The sequence below is a fragment of the Cannabis sativa genome, chromosome 1, assembly GCF_029168945.1.
Source record: "Cannabis sativa cultivar Pink pepper isolate KNU-18-1 chromosome 1, ASM2916894v1, whole genome shotgun sequence".
Classification (NCBI taxonomy): domain Eukaryota; kingdom Viridiplantae; phylum Streptophyta; class Magnoliopsida; order Rosales; family Cannabaceae; genus Cannabis; species Cannabis sativa.
This window is the reverse complement of record NC_083601.1, coordinates 27,126,255-27,154,100: the sequence shown is the minus strand read 5'-3', so window position 1 is coordinate 27,154,100 and position 27,846 is coordinate 27,126,255. Positions and strand designations below refer to the sequence as shown.

General features: G+C 33.7%; 4 protein-coding genes across 6 annotated transcripts; 3 read left to right on the top strand and 1 right to left on the bottom strand.

Moving 5' to 3' along the window:
• The first annotated feature begins 817 nt into the window (after positions 1–817).
• Positions 818–5,224, top strand: LOC115705695 (leucine--tRNA ligase, cytoplasmic). The gene is made up of 3 exons (XM_030633097.2): positions 818–1,071; positions 1,482–4,760; positions 4,866–5,224. Exons 2-3 carry the CDS (start codon positions 1,501–1,503, stop codon positions 4,870–4,872), a joined length of 3,267 nt encoding a protein of 1,088 aa, XP_030488957.2. The 5' UTR covers positions 818–1,071; positions 1,482–1,500; the 3' UTR covers positions 4,873–5,224.
• Positions 5,225–5,557: 333 nt separating this feature from the next.
• Positions 5,558–10,665, top strand: LOC115705696 (chaperone protein ClpD, chloroplastic). The gene is made up of 12 exons (XM_030633099.2): positions 5,558–6,444; positions 6,821–6,981; positions 7,085–7,314; positions 7,459–7,567; positions 7,648–7,778; positions 8,023–8,124; positions 8,212–8,493; positions 8,571–8,668; positions 8,781–9,075; positions 9,231–9,464; positions 9,725–9,955; positions 10,081–10,665. Exons 1-12 carry the CDS (start codon positions 5,780–5,782, stop codon positions 10,390–10,392), a joined length of 2,850 nt encoding a protein of 949 aa, XP_030488959.2. The 5' UTR covers positions 5,558–5,779; the 3' UTR covers positions 10,393–10,665.
• Positions 10,666–10,763: 98 nt separating this feature from the next.
• Positions 10,764–13,762, bottom strand: LOC115705697 (probable L-type lectin-domain containing receptor kinase S.5). Its single transcript, XM_030633100.2, has 2 exons — positions 12,125–13,762; positions 10,764–11,917 (listed from the first exon to the last, which is right to left on the bottom strand). Exons 1-2 carry the CDS (start codon positions 13,386–13,388, stop codon positions 11,103–11,105), a joined length of 2,079 nt encoding a protein of 692 aa, XP_030488960.2. The 5' UTR covers positions 13,389–13,762; the 3' UTR covers positions 10,764–11,102.
• A 6,827-nt stretch (positions 13,763–20,589) lies between these two features.
• Positions 20,590–27,773, top strand: LOC115706928 (membrane-bound O-acyltransferase gup1). 3 transcript variants are annotated; one of them, XM_030634704.2, is made up of 21 exons: positions 20,590–20,718; positions 20,813–21,020; positions 21,145–21,246; positions 21,326–21,384; positions 21,492–21,673; positions 21,771–21,819; positions 22,126–22,229; positions 22,339–22,403; positions 23,135–23,205; positions 23,436–23,495; positions 23,628–23,741; positions 24,326–24,450; positions 24,550–24,601; positions 24,704–24,766; positions 24,940–25,049; positions 25,136–25,228; positions 25,341–25,422; positions 26,007–26,084; positions 26,866–26,941; positions 27,032–27,081; positions 27,200–27,773. In XM_030634704.2, exons 3-21 carry the CDS (start codon positions 21,159–21,161, stop codon positions 27,239–27,241), a joined length of 1,563 nt encoding a protein of 520 aa, XP_030490564.1. In that variant the 5' UTR covers positions 20,590–20,718; positions 20,813–21,020; positions 21,145–21,158; the 3' UTR covers positions 27,242–27,773. The 3 variants fall into 3 exon arrangements, with proteins under 3 accessions (XP_030490564.1, XP_060962839.1, XP_060962845.1); XM_061106856.1 differs by having other exon boundaries at positions 20,604–20,718; positions 20,881–21,020; XM_061106862.1 differs by lacking the exons at positions 20,590–20,718; positions 20,813–21,020; positions 21,145–21,246; positions 21,326–21,384; positions 21,771–21,819 and having other exon boundaries at positions 21,493–21,673.
• Positions 27,774–27,846: the final 73 nt, after the last annotated feature.

Below are 27,846 nucleotides of genomic sequence, written 5' to 3'. Positions count from 1 at the left end.
AAAAAAAGTATGTTATTCAAGTTTATTGACAGTTTAATTTGTTTTAAAAAAAATGATTATTTTTTGGTAACTCACCTTTACCAAAAGAGTGTTTCGATAGGTTTTATATCTGTTTCGACATTTATAAGAGCTTTTTAGTTCTTTTTTTGTTCATAATAATGTAGATTATAATTATTTAGAATTATCAGTAAATTTTTATAAAATTGGAAATAAAGTTTAAATATTTTATTATACGTGCAACTGTTTTTTCTTATATACGTGCTAAGTAGTTGTTTGAACTTTATTTTGGACACTATAAATTATTGAGAATTTTCTAAAAATTTATAAGTAATCTAAAATATCTATAACTTATAGTGACGAAAAATAAATTAGACGATTTTTTTTTCTTTCTAAATAGCAAAATAAAAGTCTACGAGAATTTTTTTTTTTTTTACTATTTCGTAGTATAAGATTTGTTAATAATATTTTTTAAAATATAATTTTTATAGTAATATAGCTATTTTATTATATTTTATTAAATTTAATCGTGAGAGTGAAGTAAATATTTCACTATTTTTACATTAATTAATAATAGTATAAAAGTTTTTTTTTTTATAATAATTATATTTATATTTTTAATTTTTTAATTATTATAGTATGAAAGGTTAAATGTACTTAATTTATATTTATTTATCAACTATTATCTACTACTTTATTTATTTGATGATAAAATTAAATAGAAGAGGATGGAATAACTGCATTTTACTTATTTGGTAGAGTATTATTATTGAACAGTATACTATAAAGAGGATAAATTGGCAGTGTAAAAAAGCTGAATGAGAAAAATTAAAATACTAATTATTCAAAATTGGAAAAAGGAAAGAGAAGGCACAGGTTAAGTGAAAGGTGGGGAGCACCGCACCATATCCGAAATTCTGAATGAAACCCAGACAGAACCCTAACGAGTCTTGTTTCAATTAGCTGCTCTCTACTTCTTCTTCTATCTCCGCTGGCTTTTCATACGCTTCGACACAAGCTCATTCTGCCCAACTCTACGGGTTATGCCATTTGCTCTTCTCTATTGAATCGAAGGTACTCTCTCACTCCCTCTCCATTTTCGTCATTTTGTGTGTATGAAGAAAGAATCGTATGATTTTGCTTTCTTTCGTTTCTTAACTGGTTTTGCTTAGTTACAGTTGCAACTACATTTAAGGTTGATGACTTTTGCGGATTTGAAATCCAATTATGATATTTTTTTTGCAAAATTATCTGTAATTTCGTACACAATTGCCCGAAAACTTTCAAAATGTTGCCATTTTTTCTATGGCTTTGCCTATGAGAAGATCTACAGGGTCCCTCAACCGGTTCCACCACTTGTCGAGTAATTTGAATCTTGTTGTCTGTGGTTAATTGTCTTATTTTAGTCTGGTTTATTTTGGAGGATTACCTTTGCCTCAATGGGACGTGTATTTATATAGTTTTCCCCCATTTCTGTGGTGCAGTTTCTGTCAGATTTCAGATATGGCGTCTGAAGGTGGGAAAAGCTTTGTTAGGAGAGACCGTCTTTTAGACATTGAGGCACAGGTTCGGAATTGGTGGGAAGATGCACAGGTTTTCAGGGCTGAAGCTGGTGATAAGCCACCTAAGCCTGATGAGAAGTTCTTTGGAAATTTCCCTTTCCCATATATGAATGGTTTTTTGCATATTGGACATGCTTTCTCTCTCTCAAAGTTAGAGTTTGCTTCAGCTTTTCATAGATTAAGAGGTGCCAATGTGTTGTTTCCTTTTGGTTTTCATTGCACGGGTATGCCCATCAAGGCCTCAGCTGATAAACTTGCACGTGAGATCCAACAGTTTGGAAATCCTCCAAATTTTTCAAATGCTGTTGAACAAGTAACCGAGGAAGTGGAGGCAGAGGATGCAAATGATGGTGCACCTCCGGAAAAGTTTAAAGGAAAAAAGTCCAAGGCTGTATCGAAAGCAGGTGGACAAGTTTATCAGTGGGAGATTATGCGTAGCTTTGGTCTCCCTGACAGTCAGATAGCGGAATTCCAGGATCCATGTAAGTGGTTGGAGTTCTTTCCTCCGTTGGCAATGGAAGACCTTAAGGCTCTTGGCATGGGTGTTGATTGGAGGCGTACCTTTGTTACAACAGATAAAAACCCCTTCTTTGATGTCTTTGTTAGGTGGCAGATGAGGAAATTGAAGGCCATGGGCAAGATTGTGAAAGATCTCAGGTACACAATTTATTCTCCATTGGACGGGCAGCCATGTGCTGATCATGACAGGGCATCTGGTGAAGGGGTTCAACCCCAAGAATACACCGTCATCAAGATGGAGGTGCTGAAACCTTTTCCTCCTCAGTTGGGTGTGTTGGAGGGGAAAAAAGTTTTTCTGGCTTCAGCAACATTGCGACCCGAGACAATGTATGGGCAAACAAATGCATGGGTATTGCCTGATGGGAAGTATGGAGCTTTTGAAATTAATGATACAGAAGTACTAATTCTCACAAAAAGAGCAGCTCTCAATCTTGCTTATCAACGATACTCCAGGGTCCCTGAGAAGCCTACTTGCTTGGTTGAGCTGACTGGTTTGGACTTAATTGGCCTTAAGTTGAAGTCTCCACTTGCATTCAATGAGGTCATTTATGCTCTTCCCATGTTGACCATCTTGACAGACAAAGGTACCGGAATTGTTACCAGTGTTCCTAGTGATGCCCCTGATGATTATATGGCTTTGCAAGATTTGAAATCAAAACCGGCTTTGAGAGTGAAGTATGGTGTGAAGGATGAATGGGTCTTGCCCTTTGAGATTGTACCTATCATCAATATTCCAGATTTTGGTGATAAGGCTGCAGAAAAAGTTTGCTTGGACCTTAAGATTAAAAGTCAGAACGAAAAAGATAAGTTGGCAGAAGCCAAGAGGTTGACATACTTGAGAGGATTTACGGAGGGAACAATGCTTGTTGGGGAATTTGCAGGACGGAAAGTCCAGGAGGCAAAGCCCTTGTTAAGGAATAAGCTTTTAGAAACAGGTGAGGCAATTATTTATAGTGAACCGGAGAAGAAAGTGATGTCGCGTTCTGGGGATGAATGTGTTGTTGCTTTAACAGATCAATGGTACATCACATATGGTGAGGAAGAATGGAAGAAGCAAGCTGAGGAATGCCTCTCCAACATGAATTTGTATTCTGATGAGACTCGACATGGATTTGAGCATACTTTGGGTTGGCTTAACCAGTGGGCTTGCTCACGTTCATTTGGACTTGGAACTCGAATTCCTTGGGATGAACAGTTTTTAGTTGAATCATTATCTGATTCGACTATTTACATGGCTTACTACACCATTGCTCACCTGCTACATAATGATGACATGTACGGAACCAGTAGATCTCCAATAAAACCTGAGCAAATGACTGATGAGGTTTGGGACTTTTTGTTTTGTGGTGGCCCATATCCAAGATCATCTGATATACCTTCGCCGCTTCTCAACAAGATGAAGCAGGAGTTTGAGTACTGGTATCCATTTGATATTCGAGTTTCTGGAAAGGATTTAATCCAAAATCATTTGACTTTCTGCATTTATAACCACACAGCAATTATGCAGAAGCAACACTGGCCTCGTGGCTTTAGAGCTAATGGGCACATAATGTTGAATTCTGAAAAGATGTCCAAGTCTACTGGAAATTTTAGAACACTCCGCCAGGCAATCGAGGAATTTTCTGCTGATGCTACACGATTCTCTTTGGCTGATGCCGGTGATGGTGTTGATGATGCAAATTTTGTATTTGAGACTGCAAATGCTGCCATCCTAAGGCTGACAAAAGAAATCGCATGGATGGAAGAAGTTCTGGCTGCTGACTCTTCTTTGAGGTCAGGCCCCCCCTCTACTTACGCTGACCGTGTCTTTGCAAATGAGATGAATATTGCTGTGACCACGACTGAACAGCATTACCGCAATTACATGTTCCGTGAAGCTCTTAAGACTGGGTTTTATGATCTTCAAGCTGCCAGGGATGAGTATAGATTTTCTTGTGGTGCTGGAGGAATGAACCGGGAACTAGTATGGCGTTTTATGGATTTGCAAACTCGCCTTATTACTCCAATCTGCCCACACTATGCTGAATATGTTTGGAAGGAACTTTTAAAGAAGGAAGGATTTGTAATTACTGCTGGTTGGCCTGTGGCAGAGGTTCCAGATCTAACCCTGAAGACTGCCAACAAGTACTTGCAAGATTCTATAGTACTGATGAGAAAGCTGCTTCAAAAGCAAATTTCAGGTTCAAAGAAAGGCAATAAGAAGGGTGCACCTGTAACAACATCAACTGAAGAGACCAATCTAGTTGGCTTGATATATGTCAACGAACAGTACGATGGATGGAAAGCAGAGTGCTTGAAAATGCTTAGAGACAGATTCGACAACAGCACACGCACTTTTACTTCCAATGAGGATGGGTTGATATTGGATGCCATCCAAAATAGTCCTGTTCGTCCAAATGACAATTTTAAATTAACCCAGAAGGTTTGTATGCCCTTCATGAGGTTCAAGAAGGATGAGGCAATTGCACTAGGGGCCCAGGCCTTAGAGCTAAAGCTTCCATTCGGAGAGATGGAGGTTCTTCAGGAGAACTTGGACTTGATCAAAAGACAAATTGGGCTTGAGGATGTGCAAGTTTTGTCAATCACTGATCCTGATGCTCTTGCCAAAGCTGGGTCACTTGTTAGACTGATTCACCAGAATCCTCCCTCCCCTGGAAACCCAACTGCCATATTTTTGCCAAGGTAAAGTTGATTCTTTGGTAAATATATGTATCTTTTGTTTTTGGGCTGGTTGTATGAATTTTTGAGCTGATGTCTGTTTCATCTGCTGTTATTGATTGATAATAGGTGTTAAGAAGCTGATGAGGATGGTGATGTTGAATGAGTTGCATTTAGAACTGCAAATAAGGCTATTCAAGTATAGGTGATGTCTGATAGTCGATAAAGTTCATTGATGATGGTGGAGGAATGTTGGTATAAAGTGAAGCAACGCAAATTACAATTTTTCATACGAATCAACTTGTGATCTTTTAGAAAAAAGATTGTTGGACTACATAGTGTCTTTATTTTATTTATTTATTAGAGCTTTTCTTTTTGTCTAGTGTCCGCTAGAGCAATTTTAACATAGTTTTCATCTTTTTTGTGTTCTAAATATCAAACCATAAATTTTCCCTATTTATTTCCAACTTTAATATCTGGATTCTGGACCCTCGTTTTATTTATTTATTTATTTACTTTTAGAACATTCACATGGAGATCTTTTGTGGGGTCTCAACTCTCATGTCATCTTCAATTACCAACAACCAAGTGCGTGTAATGGTACTTGCAGTGAAAACCTCAAATTCCACAAATGCCAATTTTTGTTTTGGTGAGTAGATACAAAGCTGTAAAATTTGAAACTAATAAATCTGTAATTAAGAATCTGTTTATAAATATTTATTACATATAAATAAATGAATATAATATGATAGTGTTTGGAAAGTGGCGTGTCGTCTTAACTTAAAGTAATCTAATTCTACTAAAATACCTTCCTTTCTTGGTCTTCTAAAGCCAAACTTATTTGTTCCTTTCTTTCCTTCTCGTTAAAAGACAAACAACCATAAACGACCCAAGCAAACCAAAACCAAAATCAAAAGCAACTACCTTTTTCTTCACAACTCTTTTTTTCTCTGTACATGGAAAGTTCGTACTTTCTTTCTGACACCCCAATTTTCTGGAACTGCACCAAAACCCAGCTCTGAGTCAAAACTATCTCTCCAATAATGGCTCCTCCATCTCCTCCAACGCTCATGCATCTCTCTTCATCACCAGTCACTGTTTCATCCCTTGTACCAATCTCACTTCTCAAGTCTTCATCGTCTTTTACTTCTTCCTCCGATCATGTCCACCACCGCCGATTTTCCTCTCTTGGGGTTGCAGTTTCTTCTTCTTCTTTCTCTTTTCTGCTCTCTCAAACGCAAACCCATTTACCTTTTTCATTTCTAGAGACCAGTCGAAGCAGCAAGAGGACGAAGACTAGGAAGCTTTGTGTGTCTGCAGTGTTTGAGCGTTTTACAGAACGAGCGATCAAGGCTGTTATATTCTCCCAGAGAGAAGCCAAAGCTTTCGGTTGCGATATGGTCTTTACTCAGCATCTTTTGCTGGGTTTGATCGCCGAGGATAATGGAAATGGGTTTCTTGGATCAGGTATCACCGTGGACCAGGCTCGTCATGCTGTTCGCTCTATCTGGCGTCACCAAATTCCTGCAGAATTGGATCCCAATTCCGGTCCTGCTGTTCAACTTCCCTTCTCCATTAGCACCAAACGTGTGCTTGAGGCTGCCGTTGACTATTCCAGGGCAAGGGGTCACAATTTCATTGCTCCTGAGCATATCGCCATAGGCCTTTTTACCTCCGATGACGGCAGCGCCGCTCGAGTCCTCCAGAGGTAAATATTATATATGTACATATATATGTATAAATTAGAGTTTGGTTGACTCTTCATTTTAGTTCTTTGAATATTCATGTGTGGGAATTGGTCATCTGAGAGTCAAAGACATTATGGATATAACATATCAGACATGAACCTAACATTAAGCAATTTTAGTTGGTTCATGCGGCTGGAAATTCCTTTGATTACGGAATTACCAAAAATATAGAATTAGAAAAAATTTCCATTCTATGAAACAAAAAAGGCCTTAATATCCGTCTTAACTGAAAATGCATGTATTATATATATATATATTAATATAGATATAATTTGAAGGCATTTATAGAAACCTTTTATATCTATCCCATGATCACGGAAACAATTGTTCATTCAGATTAGGGGCAAAAGCAAACAAATTGGCTGCTGTGGCAGCGTCCAAACTTCAAGGGGAGCTTGCCAAAGATGGTAGAGAATTGTCTGGAGCATCCCAAGGTTTGGGTGAAAAATCTTCGTCTGACAAAGCTACTGTCACAAGATTCTCTGGGAAAACAAAAGGTAAGAAAGAAACCTCTTTGTTTGTTCTCAGTTTCTGGTTTTTCATTTTTGCTTTTTGAACACCTGGAGGACAGTGCAATCTAACAATATCTGTACTTGTCAGAGAAAAGTGCTTTGGATCAATTTTGTTTGGACTTGACTGCTCGTGCTAAGTTGGGACTTCTTGATCCTGTCATTGGTCGAGATGTCGAAGTTCAGAGAGTTGTTCAGATACTTTGTCGCAGAACCAAGAATAACCCTATTCTTCTTGGTCAAAGTGGGGTAGGAAAAACAGCCATTGTGGAAGGATTGGCAACTAGAATTGCAGAAGAAGATGTTCCTGGTTTTCTCTTGGTTAGTCATTTCATACATGATCTGTCATGCTTATTCTTCTTGTTCTTACACTTTTTTTAATGTGGGTAGTTAGTTCTACTTAAGTGATGAAGCTATATGTAATACATTACATTTTTTATTTTTATTGCTCTTGTTTTCTTTCAGTCAAAACGCGTAATGTCCTTGGATGTAGCACTGTTAATGGCCGGGGCAAAAGAAAGGGGAGAATTAGAGCAACGAGTTACTACACTTATAGATGAAATACAAAAAGCTGGTGAACACATATTTAGAATTCTGTGATGCTCTGAAAGTCTTCTGTATTGTTTCTTAAGCTTGAAATATCTTGCATTGTAGGGGATGTGATTCTTTTTGTTGATGAAGCCCACATACTTGTCGAATACAGCACCGCTGGACAAGGAAATAAGGGGTCTGGTCTTGATATTGCTAATCTCTTCAAACCATCACTTGGGAGGGGCCAATTACAGGTAACTATTTATATTTATTTAGGCTAATTTAATTTATTTGCTTTAGTAGATTAATGAGAGTACACTTATAAATATATATATATATCTATATGTCATATTATTTTTAGACTATTAATTGAATGGGTGGCTTTGAAATTACATTCCTTTAATTGATTTAATATTTGCCACAATCTAGTAGTGTTAGTAATTTTATCCACATATGTGTTAGATTGCTTAGGTTAAGCCAATATTTTGTTATTTGCAGTGCATTGCATCGACAACTGCTGATGAATACAGGCTACACTTTGAAAAGGATAAAGCACTAGCACGAAGGTTTCAGCCAGTGTGGATCAATGAACCAAGCAAGGTTAATCTCATTTCCTTCATTCTGCAACCAACAGTTGTCAACCAGCGAGTTTGTTTTAATCAAATATTATGGAATCAATAATTTCAGGATGATGCCGTCAAGATACTTTTAGGTCTATGTAAGAAATATGAGGCCCATCACAACTGCAGATATACTCTAGAAGCCATAAATGCTGCCGTGAATTTATCAGCAAGGTATATTTCTGACAGATACCTTCCCGATAAAGCTATTGATCTCATTGATGAGGCAGGAAGTAGAGCTCGTATTGAAGCTTTCAAGAAGAAAAAAGAACATCAAACTAGCGTACTTTCAAAATCTCCTGATGAGTACTGGCAAGAGATTAGAACTATGCAGGCCATGCATGAAGTGGTAAGGATAGTCATTACTTTTGTTCCATATAAATAATTGTTTACTAAATACTGATGTTAGTTTTTCAATGGAAGCAGGTTCTTGCAAGCAAGTTGAAAAGTTTTACCACTCGTGGCATGGATGATATTGATGAATATGATTCAGACTCCATTTTACCAACTTCATCAAATGATGAGTATGAATTCTGTCCCTTAAAATATGTATGATAGTGATAGTGTTAAATTAATAGCCCTGTACATCCCATTTGCCAAAATTTCTGCCTAACTATTTTCCTAATGATCTATTAGACCTCCAGTAGTGGGACCAAATGACATTGCAAAAGTTGCTTCACTATGGTCAGGAATCCCTGTTGAGCAGCTCACAGCAGATGATAGAATGCTTCTTGTTGGTCTCGAGGAACAGCTAAGGAAACGGGTTGTGGGTCAAGACGAGGCTGTCACTGCTATTTGTCGTGCTGTTAAGAGATCTCGTGTTGGTCTGAAGGATCCTAGTAGACCCACAGCAGCACTGCTCTTTTGTGGCCCTACCGGGGTTGGTAAAACTGAACTAACAAAAGCATTGGCTGCATGCTACTTTGGATCGGTAAGTGTTTATACAATAATTACAGCCATCTGATTCCACTTGGTAAGGTGGTCATTGGTGTGTAACTCTGTTTCTCATTATCACATATTTAGTTGTAATCTGTGTATATTGGATTAATGATCTTGTTCTATTATTTGCATCTGCCATAAACACAGGAGGAAGCCATGCTACGCCTTGACATGAGTGAATACATGGAGCGGCATTCTGTGAGCAAATTAATTGGATCACCCCCTGGTTATGTTGGCTATGGTGAGGGAGGAGCTTTAACAGAAGCTATTCGAAAGCGTCCACATACAGTGGTATTGTTTGATGAAATTGAGAAGGCACATCCAGATATATTTAATATTCTCCTCCAATTATTTGAAGATGGTCACCTTACAGATTCTCAGGTACGACGTCACATTATCGATTTACTGACATCATTGACATGAGTGGGGTTCACTTTCAGCAAATAAAGAACAAAAATCATTGACATGTGAATGTATGTACAAGAAATGTCATTTTAAGTGAAACTTTAAAGTGAGGCATAATATTAAAGCAACAAAAGTTCATATGCAAAAATGAAACTAGTCTTCAGTTACTGCTGTCTGAATTTTTCCCCCTGCTAGTATCTTTATATTAGTCATTTCCTGATATTTGGCTTTAATAGGGAAAAAGAGTATCATTTAAAGAGGCATTGGTGGTGATGACTTCTAACATTGGTTCGTCTGCCATAGCGAAGGGTAGACAGAACTCCATTGGTTTCATGCTTGATGATGAACCAAGTTCATACTCTGGAATGAAAGCGATTGTAATGGAAGAACTGAAAGCATATTTTCGTCCAGAGTTGCTCAACCGGATTGACGAAGTAGTTGTTTTTCGTCCCCTTGAAAAGCCTCAGGTTTGCACCTTCCATTGTCACTTGTGAAAACAGCTCTCTGATACTGATACCGTTTCTTCAATAGTTAATAATAATAATAATTACTCCTTTTTCCAACTCACCCTTGTACATGTTTTTCAATCCAGATGCTTGAGATTTTTAACATCATGCTGCAAGAGGTGAAGGGGAGGCTGATGTCTTTAGGAATTGGCCTGGAAGTTTCAGAGTCGATCAAGGACCTCATATGCCAGCAAGGTTACAGCAAGACATACGGTGCTCGAGCTCTAAGGCGGGAGATCACATCAGTAATCGAAGACCTCTTGAGTGAAGCGCTACTAGCTGGAGGTTACAAGCCTGGTGACACTGCCATTATTGATTTAGACAACACTGGGAATCCATATGTGACGAATCAATCAAACCCAAGAATGCACTTGTCTGATACAACTCCCATTTTGTAGGTAGTTTTCGTTCCAAGACGGTCTTACTCTTTACTCTTACTTACAGGTAACAGGCAATCATTACTATAGTTTCCTTTTCTTCTTCCCCACCCCTTTTTCTATAGTTGATCGAGGTGGGTCTTTTTTTTTTTCTCTGTTTCTTTATAATTAAGAAAAAAAGTGTAATTATGTACAGCCTCATTCTTTGAAGCATGTCGGTATATAGATAAAATTTACTGTATAAAAATTGGTACTCATATTTTTATATTCAAAGAGAACCAGCTTTTTGTTTAACTTGATTGATTTCTAAGAGTTGGAATACGAGTAATCTGTATGTAAATTTTGTAAAGCAATTAAGAAAATTTCTTATATATAATATATGTCACAAATAATAAAGCAATTAAAACAATTTGTTATATATGTGACAAATAATAAGAATATACAATTTACACACTGGCAAAAACCTTCGGCCTCCACTCCCATCTACCAATATAGAACAACAATCAATAGATTAATAAAAAAAAAAAAAAAACAAAGAACGTAGTAGAATAAATATATGGTGTCAACCCCTCGATTTCTATCCAACTCAAAACAATTACGAAGTAGGAATGAAAACATGTATTTATAGGACTTTTTCTTGGGTATATATAGAAAAATAGAACAAAAGCTTCCGTTTGTTATGCTATCCCATTCTCATTCCAATTCCCTGGTGTGTTCTGATGAGATACTAATTAAGGCGTCCAACCAACGTGCCAAGATGAGCCAGTTGTAATACTAGTAGCCATGCTATTAGCATTAGAATTAGTGTAACTGCTACTGTCCAACCCCAATGCCGCCCCATCTGGCATGTACGATGGCCACACGAAAGATGGCTTGAAAGGCGGTACATGGGGAACCGAAACCGACCCTGAAATGATCTGAATGATGGCCTCAGTTGTAGGCCTTTCCCCTGCATTAGGATGAGAACAAGCCAACCCCAGCAGCAAAAGCCTCTCAGCCTCCTCCTCAGTGTAATCACTCCCAAGCCTCTCATCCACCGCCTTGAGAAGGCAGCCTTCCCGGTGCATCCACCATATCCAATCCACCAAAGAGTTGAAGTTTCCCTTCTTGGTCCACGGCCTCTCGCCACAGACGAGCTCAAGCAAGACAGCACCAAAGCCGTACACATCAGACTCGCGAGTGGCCCTGCCTGTGTGGAAACACTCAGGAGCAATGTACCCAAGTGTGCCAGGTACACCATCGAGGTGTTGGTCAGCGTAAGAAGTGCGCTCGTTGTCGATGGCACGCGCCAGGCCAAAGTCACCTAGGCGAGCGTTGAAGTGAGCATCCAACATGATGTTGCTGGCCTTGAGGTCACGGTGGACCACTTTCAGCTCATACTCGTTGTGGAGGTAATGCAGGGCCGAAGCCACCCCAGTTGCAATCTTGTAACGGAGGTTCCAGCTCAGTGGCTCCTGATCCGGGCCACAGAAGAGGTGGTTGTCTAGGCTGCCGTTGGGCATGTAGTCGTATACAAGTAGCAATGACCCGTTCTTGTGGCACCACCCTGGTGTACCATCATGCATGCATAATGATATCAGTAATAATAATTACAAAAATTCATCAACACTTTTCAAAACATTAAATGCAACTACTTTCTTTCACAAATGTCAAATCATCGAACTTAGTATGGAATTGGATCCCCAATAGAAGACAGATATTAATGAAAACATTAATGTGTAGTGGGAAAAGACAAAGATTAGGAAATAATTACCGAGTAAGCTGACCAAATGTTTGTGACGAAGACGATTAATGATTGTTAACTCAGATAAGAAATCATCTTTGCCTTTGAGATTTTCCCTCGAGAATTTCTTCACTGCAATTTCGACTCTCTCTTTAGGCAACAAACCTCTGTAAACCACACCAAAACCCCCTTGACCCAATTTACGTTTCTCATCAAAATTATTCGTTGCTTTTTTCAGCTCACTGAAATTGAACTCCCTTGGAGTCCCCGGAAGGCTCTTCAGAGCCCCCAAAATCGCCGGATCCGACGCCGCCTTCTTCCGCCGATATATGTAATAAGACAAACCCATTAATCCCACCACCAGAATCACCACTCCGGCCACCCCCAACCCCACTGCTACTCCGATCTTCTGTCCTCGATTCCCTTCTCCGCTAATCAGATCATCATAACCCGGTAGCTTCTCCACCGTTAGATTCCATCTCAGCACGCAATTAAGCTGATACGAGTCCCCGGTGGATGCGGCGAAACCCAGGTAGGAATTTTGGTTGACGACCTTACTAAGGTCTAGATCAGCCGTCAAGAGGGGTTTACTGGGTCTGGGTTGGATCACGAAACTCAAGTCTGGTTCCTGTTTCTGCTCGGCCAGGAAAACGCTGAGCCGTTTCGAAACGCCGTCGTATTGAATCCAGACCATATGTAAACGGGTACCGACGGGAACAATCTCAATGCCGAAATCGGAGAGTTTGACGGTCTTGATAGACTTGACTGAGTTTATATTGAGACCCAAATGGTTATCATCCGGGTCGAAGCTCTGCTTGACTGTGTCGAGCTCAACGGCGACGATTTTGTTGCTGGGATTGCCGTCAGTGGTGGCGTTGGTCAAACCCAGGTACTGACCGCTACTTCCGGGAGGAAGGTCAACGTTATTGGGAGCTATAAGAAAGGCCAAACCCTCTCCGGGAGTCTTGGACCCGTTGACCCGAAACATGTTAAACAGAAATGAAGTGTTGAAAGAGGCCACCTTGTTGGAAGACTCATCCCAGAGCTTGAATGATTGGTTGAAGAAGATTCGACCGGCGCGGTTGGCCAAGGTGAAGTTTCCGGCCGAGTCGGGAGTCACTTGAAGAGCGCCGTTACTTATGGTGGCCGGAGTTAGTACAGAGAAGAAGTTGTAGTAAGATTGGTTGAATGGCCCGAACTCTTTCTCAATTGGTAACTCCACGGTCGCCGCCGCCGCATCTTCCGGCGGCGGTAGTAAAAGTACCAGAAAAATGACCAACCTCCAAATCATCATCCTAATAATGCTTTGATCAAATTAGAAATCAAAACAATAATTTATATATATATATATCTTCCTTAAATTAATTTAAACTGACAATGCTATATAGCTAGCTAAAAACTAATTTAGTGTTTAATATTAATAGTTATAAATTTATAGTTTGATATTATATATGCGTAGTTCTTTTCTTTTTAATCAAAGAAAGAATAAAATGGAACTCAACTTGGCTATGGCATTTGAAATTAATTATTTAATTCAAAGGGTTTGAATGGAGTTTTGGTCTCATTTTCATTATTCTGAAACTCTAGGAAATTTCCTCTCATTCTTTTTTTTTTTTTTTGAGAAACTGTTAGTCTCATTGTTTAGTCATATTTTATAATATATAAATGCATGCAAATGCAACTTGCATATCTATTATATATATATTTAAAAAAAAAAAAACATTTTTGTGTACATAAATTCTTCCAATCCAAGCTAAGAGAATAAAATGAAAAAAAGGAACTAATATACCAGATCATCAATGTCATTGTCTTAGTAGATAAAGTTGATTACGCATAGGATTATTATTTTAAGCTATTGATTAGTGTAACTAATTAATACAATACTCATTTAATTATCAGAAATTATTAAAGTAAGATCAAATAAAGCAACCTGATCAGGTTGTTTACTATCTGGATAACAATGTAGACTAGACTTGTTGTAATTGGATATAAAATTAAATTAATTTAAATTATTATTGTTAATATTGAAAGCTCAAATAATCTTACACTATATTTTGTCAACTTTAGTTATAGTTATTATCACAACCGGTGTTAAGTACGTATTTTGTCCAGACATTAACATTTTCGAATATATATATAAAATAGTGCTTATTAATTTAAGCAATCACATGGTCTGACTGTTCTCTTTTGTTCAAATCTTATTATTATAATTAATTATGATTAATTATTTATTACTATGATTGTGAGAGAGAGAGAAAAAGAAAGAGAGCATACCATGAGATCTATAGCTTTTTAATTTATAAACAAAAGTAAAATAAAGTAGAATTGATTGGGAATAAATTCAACACCCAAAAGTCTTTTTCTTATCTTTTTGATGTTTGATCGTGTTTGCAATAAGATACAAAGAATGCCATGTGTTTTGAAAAGAATGGAAATAAAAATTAAATGGCTTTTTTTTTTTTTTTTTTTTTGAAAGAACCTCATTCAGAAATTAAATGACGTAAATTAATTAATTATCTCCTAATGAAAAAAATAATTATTAAAAAAAAAGGGAGTACTCACTAACTACGTTGGACTTGATTTGACATTATAAGTCGTTTTCCTATTAAGTAAATAGACATATGTTCTTTTCTTGTCTTATATTCATTGCTTTACATTATGAGGCTTTATGTGTTCACATTTTCACTTAATTATATCTTTAATTTTCTTAAATATCGATTAACTAAGAGCTACTCCAATTTAACTGCTAATTTTCAATTTGGTGCTGAGATTACACCACCAAAATGATGTTGTGCTACAATAATTTTATTTTAAACTTTTGTATTAATATTTTATTAGCTGATATATTATGAATATAAAGAAAATATTATAATAATAAATAATATATTTTTTTGATATAATTATGCCCTAGTTTATTTATGTTTTTTTTTTTAAAATATAATATCCATCAAATTTTTACTCATACATTACAACTATATTCACATGTGAAAAGAACTCTATGTCAAAAAATTTATGACATCATCATCTAAAATTTTGATGTATATTTTGTGACGATCATCATTATTCATCTATTATATATTAAGAATAGTTGTTTGGTCACATCACAGTCAAACACGCTCAAGTTCTGCCAAATATAGTTAAGGAAAAAAACATGTTCTGCCAAATATTTCTTTAGGACAAAAATGACGATATGATTTTTGCATACAAAAGCCACCACCTACTCATTAAAATTATTGAGAGAGCAGAGAGGCCTACCTACAGATTGTATATAGTAATATTTTTATAGGATGATATATATTATAGTTACTAGGTGAATGTATGTGTTGAGCCACGTATTGCTAGTTTCATTTAAGATTATGGTCATTTTAAAATTTTGAACATATTTTATTTTTAAAGATTACAAATCTTTTGTTTGAAAAAATTAAATATTTATATTTGAAAATTATTTAATAATGTATTAAAAATAATATTAGTGTAATTATAAAATTGTAAATAAATTTATTATTGGAGTAGTAGATTATTCTATTTAGTTCTTTATTTAACATAGTATTGTAATGTAAGTTTATATCTATAAATATTCTGTAAAGTGTTAATATTATATGAACATCTGCATTTATAAAGCTAAAAAGTGGGTCAATGACAGAAGTGGTATATCTGCAATCACACAAAGATAGAAGTGGTATTTCTGCTAAACCATGACACTTAAATCATCGGGGCGAATTAACACTAACCAATAAGAAAGAAAAAAAAAACAGAGAACGGTTTCAAGGTGGAGTATTGTGTTTAATATATGAGTTTGTACGATCAGATTTAGAACAATTACAAATAATGAGAAAGTAGATACAAAATTAAATCTAATCAAATTTAAATTTAAATGGTATATGATTTAGATATTTTTAATTAATTTATTTAATATTTAATAATTATTTAGTCAAAAAAATATCTACAAACATCATAGTGAAAAAAATAATAACAATAAAAAGAAATAGTTATCCTTATATGATAGAAAAATAGAAAAATTAAATTTTATCATCAATTAAAATTAATCATTATACCTGTATAATCAATAGGTTAAAATAAAGAGTAATGACCTATATTATAGATAGATATATAAATTATGGAGCGCAGCCAAAAATTTCTTCACATTAGAATAGAAAAGAAATTAATAAAGCAATTAAAAAGAATAACATCACATTATCCATCGGAATCAAAAAAAAATAAAGATTTTTTTTTTTTTAAAAAAAAAAATTATTAATATTCTCCCAAGATAGATTTGTTAGAGAGATATGTGGCTAAGATGATTTTTTTAATTTAAAAAAAAGATTATTAATATTTAAAAGATTGTTTAATTTTTTGGTTTAATTATTGAGTTTATTTGTTAACGGGATATCAAACCTAATCGTTAAATTTAACAGAATATTCTTTTTATTTTTAAGTATATTCTGTTAAACCAAGAAATGCCGTTAGATAGACACTTTTAATATATAAAGATATAGTAGGTATTTTTTCTAAAAAAAAAGGCTAATTAGTAATTTTTCCCCCCGAACTTTGACATATACTAAATCATGCCCCCTGAACTTTTTTAGCCGTTAAAAATTCCCTCTGAACTATTAAGATTGTTAAATTTAAGGATTTTTGTCTAATTTTAATAAAAAAAATTCTAACATGAAAGTTCAGGGGGCATGATTTAAGGGAAATTTTATTTACACCCCAAAATTTTCTAAAGGCACCCCATTTTAATAATTTTAATTTAATATAAAATTTATATCTTTAGTTATACTAAATTTTTTCAACTTTTTTCTTCCAATTCATAAACTTAAAAAATATACTTATCAAATAAAATTAAATTATATTTTAAATATTATTACAAAAAAATTAAAATAAAAATTTTTATGAAATTTTCTTAGTAAAAAATAATAAAAATATATACATGAGTTAGAAAAAATTATAAAAATAAAATCAAAATAAGTATTAAAATTAACATAAAATAATGTGAGAAAAAAATTTTAAAAAAATATCAAGAGTAATTTTTAAAAATTATTTAAGTTTATATATTTTTTTAATAATGAGGTGTATTTATAATTTGGTGGGGTGTAAATAAAAGTACCCTAATACATATAAAAGTTTGAAGGGCATAATTTGGTAGATATCAAAGTCTGGGGAGCATGATTTAGTACCTGAAATAGTAAAATTGAATGAAATTAGACAAAAGTCCTTAAATTTAACAATCTCAATAGTTCAGGGGGAATTTTTAACGGCAAAAAAAGTTCAGGGGGCATAATTTAGTATATGTCAAAGTTCAGGGGGAAAAATTACTATTTAGCCAAAAAAAAAAAAGTATTTTATAAACATTTAATTTGTTTTAAATAATTTATTATATAAAACATACAATTTAAAATAATGTTTTCCACGCGTATTAAGTAGTATGCGTACGTGTAACTGAATATTTAAATGTTATTTTTAATATCATAAATTATTTAATTTAAAAAAAAATAAAACAAGAAAAAAAAAGTACCAATAATACTTATTATATATCAAAAACAAGAAATGTTCCTACAGTCCACAAAAGAAATGATGCCCTAGTTAAGATTTTTCTTAAAATTATTATCCTAAAAAAATATTAAAATTATATAATTTTTTTTTAAAAAAGAAAAGAATAGTTAGGATTACGTTTGGTAACACTTTTTTAATTAGATTTTTATTTTTAAAATTAGCAAAGTAAAAATATTTTTAAAATCACGTTTTATAAAACTGTTTTTACTTTCTAATTTTTTAATTAAAAATCTATTTTTTTTTTTAAAAAAAAAAACCACTTTCAAAAATTTTTTAAATAGTTTTTTTTAATCAATATTTGGACTCAAACCCCAATTTAGACCTTCGAAACCGAACCCAGACCTGACTCCAAACTTGGACCCGCCCCCAGTCCTAACCTCGGACCCGGCTTCAAACCCGACTTAAATAAAATCAACAAATAAAAATAAAAATGAAATTTACAGAATACACCTTTATTTTTTGTTTTTAAAATTGAAAAAAAAAAAGTAGTTATAAAATACATTTTTATTTTTCAAAAATAAAATTTTAGAAACAAAATTTTTACTTTTTATTTTTGTGATTAAAAAATTAAAAAACAAAAATATTACTAAACGTCACCTAGATAGTTGAGTCCAATTGGACAAATTTCTTTCCACCCTTTTCTTTAGGCATGGATTAAAATTAAATTAAATGAAGTCTACAAAGACACCGTGGAGGAGGAGATGTATTATTTGATATTGAACCTTAATCAGTATTTTATTGTTTATTCATTTATTTATTTGAAAGCAAACCATAAATAGGCTGTTTGGAAATTTCATCAACGATTGAGGTAGTTAGATTCAAGAATTTTTTTCTAGTTTTATTAATGTATACTTGACATGAATAAAAGTTCAGAAAACACGATTTAGTATATGTCAAAATTTGGAAGATACGATTTGATAGATTTGGTACATGGATAATCACTACATTAGACCATCTCTAATGGGAGATGTAAAAATTATGCTATATTTGGCACAAAATGTAATTTGTGGTAAATTTACACTAAATTTTAGCTTTGTGCTCCAATGCACAATTACAAAATTTTGATGTAAAATTTAATATCTAATTAATATTTTATTAAAAAAATAAAATCTAATAACTTTATAATTAATTTTATTATTATTTTAATATGTAAGACAATAAAAAAATAATTTAAATGTTTCTTAATTTAATGTTATAGTTAAATATACTAATAAAATAATAGAAATGACATAAACATAAATGAAAAAGTAGTACATTTATTGTGGTATAAATTTTACATTATAGCAAATGTTGTGCCAAATTTAGCACAAAATTTGTTGTGTGACAAATTTACATCACTTTTTGGCGCATCATTAGAACACACTTTTTGTTAAATGAACTATATTTTAACTTTTCACCACTTATTTACACCTCCATTGGGGATGCTTTTAGTAAAATTGTTTAGAAGTGGACAAAAATCTTTAAATGCAACAATTTCATTAGTTGAATTTTTGTTAAGAGTCTAAAAATTTGTACCCCCCCCCCCCCCCCCATTTTTCTTAAATATACCATTTAGTTTGGATTAGGTCTTTCAATAAATTGTTCATGGTTAATTTTTTATAACAATTTTTTTTTGGTAAGGATTTTTTTTTATAACAATTAATACCAACAAAAAAAATTCTCAAAAAAAATTAAAAAAATAATAATTTATTACCTCAAATTATAATCCCTCTACTTGTTAAAAAAAGAAATTTATTATCCCTCTATCTCCTTTTAAAAATAAAAGATTTTTGGCAAAAGAAAGTTGTCGGAGTGGAAGGGATTGTAGTGTTAGCGAAAGGTTATCTTGATCAATGGATAAGTGCACAAAATTCTTTTATTGAGTTGTCATGGTTTGGTTTTCAAACGGGTGATGGGGTTGAGCAATGGTCCGCTCCAAGTGAAAACAGTTCAAGCCCATTGTTGATGCTGCTCTGTTCGAAGGGGGAAAACAACTACGGTATTGGACTGGTAGCACGAGACTATCACAACTTTTTATTGGAAGGCTGAAAGAACACTTTATGGGCGTTGCTACACCAAAAATTGCTGAGGCGATTAGAGTCCGTGAAGCCTTGAGTTGGACTAAAAAATATAACTGGCAGCGTGTGATCATCGAAACCGATTGCCTGACGGTAGTTCAAGCCCTCCGAAGCTCAATTCGAATGATTTCTCTGCTTGGACAAATCATTGCTAAATGTAAACAACTCTTTTTAGAGTTAAAGAATGTCTTTATTTTTTTTTTTATTAAACGATCAGTTAATGTGGTAGCTGATAACTTTGCAAGAGCTTTTATGTTATTTTCTAGTTGTCATTTTAGTATGGAATCTGTTCTTACTAAATTGTTACATTGTTTGGAACTGATCATGTTGGTTAATAAAAATTTATTTTCTATTTTTACACTTTAAAATATTTTTTTTTGTATTTTTATAGAAATTTAAACTCTTATTATAACGTAGCAACTTAAATCGCAACTAAAATTTACATAATAACACAAACCGTAAATTAAAAAAAAAATAAAAAATTAATGGGGAGTTCTAATTGCACCCCATAAACTTATAAATACACCCCATTATTAAAAAATAATATATAAATTTAAATAATTTTTAAAAAGTATTCTTAATATTTTTTTAAATTTTTTTCTTCACATTATTTTATATTAATTTCAATACTTATTTTAATTTTATTTTCATTATATTTTTTACCTCATGTATTATTTTTTTTTAAGAAAATTTCATATAATTTTTTATTTTAATTTTTTTGCCATAATATTTAAAATATAATTTAATTTTGTTTGATAGGTTTATATGAATTGGAAGAAAAAAGTTAAAAGAATTTAGTATAATTAAAGATATTAATTTTAAATAAAATAAAAATTATTAAAATAGGGTGTCTTTAGACATTTTTGGGGTGTAAATAAAATTTCTTAAAATTAATATATGTAGTAATTTTTCTAAAAATAAATATAAATAAATAAAATAAAAATCCCTATACGTCTCCGTCGTTCTCCAATTCCATCGCCGTGCGTACCTCCGTCGTCTTACTCGCCGTGAAAGGTATGTTATTAATTTCTGAATTCTTAGATAGCTTGGGATTCGACAGACCCATTTTTACTCTTCTCCCACTGGGTTCCAACTGTTTATTGACTAGGATTCCAGCGATCGAATGGGAAAATGTATAAGGATGCGATTGCCATAACTTAATTACATTTTTAATAGTCCATCAGTATTATATCATCTGCTATAACTGGCCAAGCTTCAAATGAACTTAACTTCATAATGGGATGGAACGAGAGATTTGGGGTTTAATTGAAGTCTGTGAATTGGTGATACCATTTGGTGATTCAGCCCCATAATTGGTTTGTTTTTTCTTTTTTCTTTTTTTGGCAATTTTATTTGGGTGCTTGTATAGTTTTTCAGATGAATTTCTTTGTTTGTTAATTCAATTCACTCACTTCTTTATCATTATTATAAACCCAAAAGGTCGCCTTGAGGATATGAAGTCCACAGAGTTGTTCTTTCTTCTTGCTTATGCTGTTGCTTTCTATGCCTTCATCATTCATAGATCTGTTCAACTTTCTCGCGGTAATGCCCAATGTCTTTTTTCTTACTTATTCTATACATATATATTCATGTGTTCTAATGCTTCATATTGGCAGTGCAGATCACCACACCAAACTCTTTGGTTTGCGTCCTGGATGGCTCATATCTCAACGCCTCAATGTACACACACACCCTCTTTCTCTTTCTCTTTTTCTTTCTCTGCCTTGGTGTTTTTCTCCTTGCATGGGCTTAGATATGTGATTACATTTTTATGTTTTGTAACTTAGGATGTCTCGGATGCTCAATGGAGGAACTTTCGTGCAAATTTACCTATTCTCACAATCGTTTTCACCATTTTTGCTCTTCTGGCTAATGTTTCGAGGACCCTTTTTCATTTTAAAGCAAAAGGGATGTCTCTTATATGGATTGTAATATCTTTAGCATACCTCTTGTATCTTCATGGTGCTTGGTATGTGTGTTTCTTTTCATATCAAATTCTTTTTATATGTAGTCAAACATCTGCTGAACTGAAACTGATATTTTATCTCATCTTTCTTTTTTGCAAGCATTGTATTTATCATCTTAATCGCTTCCCTGAATTATTTGTTGGTGAAGGTGCGTTCCTTTCAAGTTTGATGATATTAGATGTAGCATTTTAGCTTTGTTTTTTTTTTGTTTTTTTTTTTTTTTTTTTTAATTTGCAAGGTTTATTGGTTTTATATAAAATTTTGTTATGCATATTAATCCAGTACATGCATGATGCATACATTATATGCGCTGTCTGTTATAATAGTATTTGTTGTTACTTGTTGCTGTTTTTTTCTTCTTCTAGCGTTTGTGTGATTTGAACACTGATTTGTTTTCTTTATCATTCCACTAGTCATTTTAGTTATCTGGATGATGTTTTGTTTCATACTGCAGATATTTGCACGAACCAAGTACTTCTCTTTCATATTTTGGGTTTTCAACCTTTTTTTTCTCATATGCAACCGTGTTTATGAAGGATATTCCTTCTCCATATTTGGGTGAGTATCGTGAATAGGTTTCTTATATTATCCTTTGCTTTAGGTAGTAGATGAATGATCCAACAACTTTTCTTTAGCTGCTTACATTTGTGCTTGTTTATTGGCGTAGTCAACATTGGGCATTTTTGGACAACTTTCGAGGAACCTTCCGATGGCACATATGCTTCAACTTTGGTATTTCGTTTTCCTTGTTCTTTTTTTTTTTTTTTTTTTTTTTCAGATTTTAGTTTTCATTATTTTTGTTGAACCTTTAACTTTGTGTGTTTGTGGTTCTAAATATCATGTTTTATCTGCTATAATAAAACTTTACATTGGAAAACCTCAAAGCAGCTCAAATAGTTCAGTCCTAGGAGATGAAGTTTCAGTAACACAAAATCTAATGTGTTGCTAAGTGAGCTTTGAGGAGTGTGGGGAGTTTTGTATCAGTTAAGAGCTTTGAGAGGGAATGATGGTGTAGCCTTCTATATTTGTAGAAGTTTCAAAAAGGCTATTATTTCTGCTTAAGATATTAATGGCAGAGAGTTATTATGAGGTTGCCTACAGTGATTGGTATTGGGTGTGCAGCAACTAAGTGAGATAATCCTGCATTATGCCTTGGTTGGTTTAAGCATGCTAAATAGTAGGTTGTGGTAGGCCTTTGAGGAATAACAGTGACAGGATCTTTAATGCTGAAAGCAGCATCTGAGTATCCCCTATGAACTGTGATGTCCAGCTTGCTCTCACCAGATATACCTTTTTATATAAATTTGATAATTATTTTGAAGAAATTTATTTTCTTTAAATTTAAAGCGTATTTATATTTGGGCTTAGATTTTTTTTAAGCCCTTTCGCTTTCTTTAAATGTATTCTCACATTGAATGTAGAGATTCAAGCAAATGTCATATTTTTGCACTTGTGTCTGGCAGTTGTTTTACGCATGATAAGCTTCGGTTATGATTACCATTGGGCACATCAAGATTCTCGGTCTAACTATAAGGTACTTTTTCACGCTAAACTTTTATCAGTGTTCTTAATTGAAAAAAGTCTATTTTCTCCCTCTCCGGAGTTTTTCTATAACTGAAAGCTTTCTGCCAAGATTAGTTGGTTCTTACTTTCACATGAGTGAATGCATGTTTACTTGGCATTATTGTATGCTTTATATGTTTGACTGTCAAATATTTAAGAGACATCCACCCTCTCAGTTCACTTATTTTCGGTTGATTGCAGAAACACATTCAACATTGTCATATCTGTAAATCAGGGAAAATTTGCTACCAAGTTTTACAGGTTAGTTTGGTGTTTGAAAATCAACACTCCTTTCCAATGTTATTTATTTGTTTTAAGCATAATTCTTGATAGTCATATGAATTGTTGTTACATGTACAACCTTAATCAAAATGAATTTTTCCTAATGTCCAGGAGAGAAGTGTTCCGGATGACAAGTTTTCCTTTAACATATACCTGTCTTATTTGCTATATGCACCTCTCTATCTCACTGGGCCAATTATAAACTTCAATGCATTTGCTTCACAGGTTAGTAGTCTTTTTTTGTGCTGTTTATACTTGATCCTGTTTCTTTGTTTTAAGGTTGTGAAAATATTCATATGATGGCAGTGTTGGTAATTCCTTTTTTAGGTAGAAATAGGTTCTTTGTCTCCTCTCTGTTGAAAGCAAACTTTTGATGTTTTAGGATACAAAATTCGATATTTTGATTTCTACAGGACCTTTCTTTCACCTAAACATTTAAACTAATATTGTTGTGGACATCCTAAATGAAAATTCAATACTTTAGTATGTGTGATTGAGTGCTTCCACTGCAAGTAAACATATGCACTCTTAACTGTTTATTTATTAATTTTTTAAACAAAACCTTACACTTGCATTTTTTTTTTTTTGCTATTACAGTAGGTTGCGCTGCTAAAAAAGAAACCTTAAACTTGTATTAACAATATAGAAATAATACAAGGAAAAGTGAGTGAAAGACACCCACCTAAACAGCATATGCACTCAACTAGATTTATATACAAGGATCATCAACAAGATTAAATATTCCTAATGCTTAATTTGGTTTCGTTTTTTAATCTTACCTTGATTTCTCTTTTGCTATATTCTTTCAGCTAGATGTGCCTCAAAATCATTTTTCAGTCAGAAATGTGGCTTGGTATGGTGTTCGTTGGGTCTTCAGTCTACTCCTGATGGAAGTAATGACCCATCTATTTTATTACAATGCGTTCGCAATCAGGTGAATCTCGTATATGTTGAATGGTGTACTGTATTTTAAATTTTGCATTGTACAAAGTTTTTTAATCTAGTAAACATGTTGCCCTTCTTTACTTAACAGCGGTGCATGGAGACATCTATCTCCTCTTGATGTGTTTATTGTCGGATATGGGGTAAGAGGTGATCACTGAGAAAGTATTATAGCCAAATTTAAAGTATTTCAATTGTTTTATATAAATAATATATATATTTTTTTTTTATTTTGGGGTGTGCAGGTATTAAACTTCATGTGGCTAAAGTTCTTCCTGATTTGGCGCTACTTTCGATTTTGGTCTCTGGTATGTCAATTTAAAGTGCAATTTACATCCCTTCCTTAGTTGTGGCCTTCTAACTTGAGCTACTTATTTGAAAATTTCTGATGCTCTATAATTTGTTCATGGCAAGTCTTAGCTTTTAATATTGATTTTTGAAAACACCAAAAGACAATGATGACGAGTTTCCCATGTTGCAGATATGTGGGATTGAGGCCCCTGAGAACATGCCAAGGTGCATCAATAATTGCCATAATTTGGAAAGCTTTTGGAAAAACTGGCATGCTTCCTTCAACAAATGGCTTGTGAGGTAAAGCTTTCAACTCTTGTGTCTTTTACCTGGACAACTGCTTCTTTTCATGACTTATTCTTTTCAATAAATAAAAATAATACCAGGTACATCTATATTCCTCTTGGGGGATCACAGAGGAAACTACTCATCGTTTGGGTCATATTCACATTCGTCGCAATATGGCATGATCTAGAGTGGTACTTATATCCTTCATATTGTTTTTTCTTATTGATAATTACTTGCAAACATAGAAGCAGACAACCTGTCCAACTCACACCTTACTGAACTGCTATTGTTGCCTGTTATTAGGAAGCTCCTCTCATGGGCATGGTTGACATGTTTGTTCTTTATTCCAGAATTGTTATTTAAATCAGCAGCAAATGCATTTCAGGTAACCCGTACTTTCTTTTTCATTTATATGTATATCATTTTGGATGCAAAAACATCTAAGGTCAAACCTTTCCAAGTGCCAACAGCTACCTAAAAGCCCTGTTTTTTATAAATCTATTTGTGAAGGCTTGAAGGAAGGGACTGAAACGAATTGTCAATTTTTTTCAATGTACTAATTTTATGGACATTGACTAATGATAACAATTTTTGAATTTTTAATTTATTAAAGATTCTGGTGGTGTTGGTTGGAAGTTGTTTATGCTAAATGCATGACATTTTGGAAGTTGGGCTGTTCATTTGTCTATGTAAACCAGAATTCAACTGTATAAAATTTATGGTTCAACCTAGATATAGTTTAACTTCTCTATTGTATTGAAGAATCATACAAACACTCTTTTTTTTTCTATTGGAAGAGATAGATCATGTATTTAAATAGTAATTGGTGCTGATTAATCTATTTCATAATGTTATCCATTTCTCTTCTTTGATACTTTCTTTCTTCATGTTGTTTTATCTTTATGCATACAAATACATACACACATCTATATATAAATAGTTATTATTCTTGCTTATCAAATCTTTCAGGCAACAAATGCTTTTAGGGTTTTTGTTCTCCGTGAACTTCGTGCAGTTGCTGGTGCCGTTACAATCACTTGTCTCATGGTTAGTGCAGTATATTCTTAAGGCTAAAACACTTGCCAGATTCAAGTCTTGTTATTCACTAATTCACTATGCATTTCCTTGATATTTATCAGTAAGGTAGTTTTGCATGAAGTAGTTTTCTTTGTTTTCTTCTCTTACGAGTACATAGAATTTCCGCTTTCATTTTATGATTTTGGGGATATTTCTGCAAAAAAAAAAAAAAAGGAAATTCTTGTGCTATGCAAAAAAAGCTCCCCCAGAGAAGTTTTGTTCCTAATCATTAATAGAATTTAAATGTTGTTAACATACTCTTGTTTGCTTTTTTACTTCCAAGTAAGTTGAACTTTTCTGCATGGTCCTTGAATAGTAATGATAATTATAACAATAATAAAACTGCAAATTTATATGTAAATGCTGTGAGATGCATGCTTTGAGTTGATTTGCTTAAAAGTTACTTCGATATGAAATATTGACAGAAATGGAACTTTGTAGTTTGTACAGCACTTACATGCTTATGCTTTTGCCTTGCTGTCATTTATATGTGATCTCTTGCTGAGTACTTTACCAGGTGTAAGCTTTTAATCAATTTTATTCACAGAAGCATTCATATATCCTTTTCATCCGTTTTTTAATCTTTGATAAAGGTCTTCTTCTGCAATATTGAATTGCTGCCGAAATTTGAATTGTTTAGTGAATAGTTATGGCCTGGACTGGAATGATTTTATTTGTTTTGAGGTATAAGAAAATCTTATGACAAAACAAATCTTATGTTGAACTAGTACTCAATGCTGTGGTTATGCAGGTTGCAAACCTTGTTGGTTTTGTTATTGGAGCATCGGGCATTAACTGGTTGACTTCACGATTTCTCGAGAAAGATGGTATTTCATAACCGTACATTTTTTTTTCTGGTGTGGCGAGTTCATGTATAAAATGTAATGACTGAGCTGAACCAATATTCTTTTGTGCAGGGTTACCTGTTCTGGCTGGAATGTTCGTATCATTTTACGTTGGAACCAAGGTGATTAGTTTTTCATTTTTTCCCCCTAATCGCCATTACGAGTCTTTGTCATGGAGCTTTCTCATGCTTTATGGCTATTATTATTTGTATCAATGTGCTGAAGTTTGGTATTTTGCAGCTTATGTTCCATGTCCAAGATTTCAAGCAAAGTAGGCACTGAATTAGTTGGTCTATGAAAGGTTCATTTCATTACATATCTCTTTTTACTTGAATGATGATTTGCTCCAAATCCGGGATAGGTGTCTTCTAAAGAATAATTTATTCCTTCAAAAGAAAAGACCTGACTTTACTGGGCAAGATTTTCCTGAGAAATGCTTTTGTCCTACTTGGCATCAAAATCATGCATACAGTCGTCCTGTAGAGGGAGATCCAAATACAACACTTTACTAGAGCTCTGCTTCTTCATCTTTATTTAGTCTCATATCTTAATATTTCATTATAATGTTGCCAGTAGGATTTTGCAATTGTTAGATCTTTCAGTGGGTATTGATTTACTACTCACACCAGTAATAGGTAAGTAAGTTTTTTGAAATATTAAAATAAAAATGAAAATAGGATTCAGTTATTACTTATCAGCTGCCATTATTCCTAGTGAGTCATTTTTATCTTTCTTGCCTAATGCTGAACATTATGCATGGCTTACTGTAATTGACTATTTTGAAAGGATTATATTGCATAGGACTATTACTAAATTCCAAGCTGTTGGTCACCCACCCAACAACCCCCCCCCCAAAAAAAAAAAATAAAAATAAAAAAATAATAAAT